This window comes from Aplysia californica, unplaced genomic scaffold (assembly GCF_000002075.1).
Source record: "Aplysia californica isolate F4 #8 unplaced genomic scaffold, AplCal3.0 scaffold00002, whole genome shotgun sequence".
NCBI lineage: Eukaryota > Metazoa > Mollusca > Gastropoda > Aplysiida > Aplysiidae > Aplysia > Aplysia californica.
The window spans coordinates 3,922,142-3,923,839 of NW_004797272.1; the positions used below are offsets into that span (position 1 = coordinate 3,922,142).

Sequence of the window (1,698 nt, forward strand, 5' to 3'; positions counted from 1 at the left end):
TCAACCCCGCTTATGAGTTGGGGAACATCGATCCTAGAAGTGGATGAGAAGAGCTTATGAAAAAACGTCAGTCATTTTTTTTTGTAGGTCATTTTGTCAACCAATGAAATATTTTCATTATCGCAAACGGCGACACGTTTGTTACAAAAAAATCATTTTCCTTTCATATTTGCGACACCAGTAAATCAAATCAATTTTTTAAGGTACAAAAAAAGAGACGCAGTCAGCTAGAACGCATTCTCTCCTGAAGCCTCGGCGAGATCACCAGCACAAAGAATTAAGTTCCTCAAATGTTCTGAAGGATAACATATCTTTGGGACACCACCACCTCCTCAACAACACAAGGATCTTCGAGGCATACTTTTCTTCAAAAGTAAGACATTTTATACTAACAACTCGTTTCACAAATTTTCCATAGAAGTTCTATTTATTCAACAAAAGCAGTGCTAATGGGCTTTCGTCCTTATAGTATAATTTCAAGACGAGTAGGAATATGAAATATTGTGTATTGTGTATGCTTTGCCCTTTTTGTAAAGTTAGAAAGTACTTAAATAGCGGTATTTAAATGAGCTAAACGAGGAACGATCTTAGCCCCGTTACATTAATATCAAACATTAATTTGTCTTCCTTTGTAACTGCAGCTGCTCCAGCAGAGACTTCGGTGAATCTTGTAGAAGACTGAATAATGATTCTCAGTGGAAGAAAGGGCTTTTTTTTTGCTTTTTTTTTTTTCTCCGGGAGGGGGGGGGTTGTAGTTGTTTTTTGTCGAGTCTGTATGCTAGGATGTTTTATACTTAAATCCTAGGTTTGTCCTGATAGGCAGAGTCGAAACAGGAGACCTTCATAATAATCTTAATTTTGACAACGGGAGCATGCAACATTGCGTTTACAGTTACAAATATTTCAGTTGCTCTTGTTCAGATCTTTCATGCTGACGTGTTTATTGGAACCCGCTTTATGTTCTCATTAGCTGCTCAAAGAAAGATAAGATAAAATGACATGAGGGCGAACTGTAAAGTTAGGTCAAATTTGTTTTAGCCTTAGAAAGACACAAATGCGTTGACATTAAGTTATTTTCTGTTTGCAAATGTAATAGATCAAAAAGTTATTTTTTGAAAGAGAAAGCCACAGAATAAAAATGGATGCTGGATAATAACTCGATGCTGCTGAAAATAGTGTATGCACACAGATAAACTTACCAAATCATCTTTATCTCTAAAAAAAGACAAACAACTTTTGAATGAGCACGAATGGACAACCTTCTTTATCTAGCTTCTTAGGAATAGTTTATCGTTTTGCGTGTATTTTTCTTTGACATTACCACCCTTCTGAGCGCAGATATATGCCATTTTCAAGGGGAACTTGGCTCTGTAGTAAGGGTGAAGAAAAATGAAAAAGAAAGAAAAAAACTTAGAATCCACGAAAGTAAATACTATTTCTCTAGTACTTTTATGAACAGGCTAAAAATTTCATGTGTTTCATTCTACAACTACAGGTGCTGTGCCTTCTATTGGTCAGCAATGCATCTATTATGCCCCTCCCTCCCAGTACATTGAGCAGAGATTTAACGTTCATATACGTGTCGTATCTGTTTTAGTTCCCTTCCAACCGCATCTGAATTACACCCTTTTAATATTGCTGCATACCCCGTGGGACAGACACAAAAAACAATAACAACAAGGAAACTGAAGGGTAACG

The 1,698-nt window shown here is 36.5% G+C and overlaps 1 protein-coding gene across 1 annotated transcript in view; it reads left to right on the forward strand.

The window, feature by feature from the left end:
• Window positions 1–280: 280 nt before the first annotated feature.
• Window positions 281–1,698, forward strand: part of LOC101863857 — a 15,665-nt gene continuing 14,247 nt past the window's right edge. The window contains exon 1 of the mRNA XM_005089032.3: window positions 281–373. Coding sequence (XP_005089089.1) covers window position 373 — 1 coding nt within the window. The 5' untranslated portion in view covers window positions 281–372. The remainder of the gene's footprint in view (window positions 374–1,698) is intronic.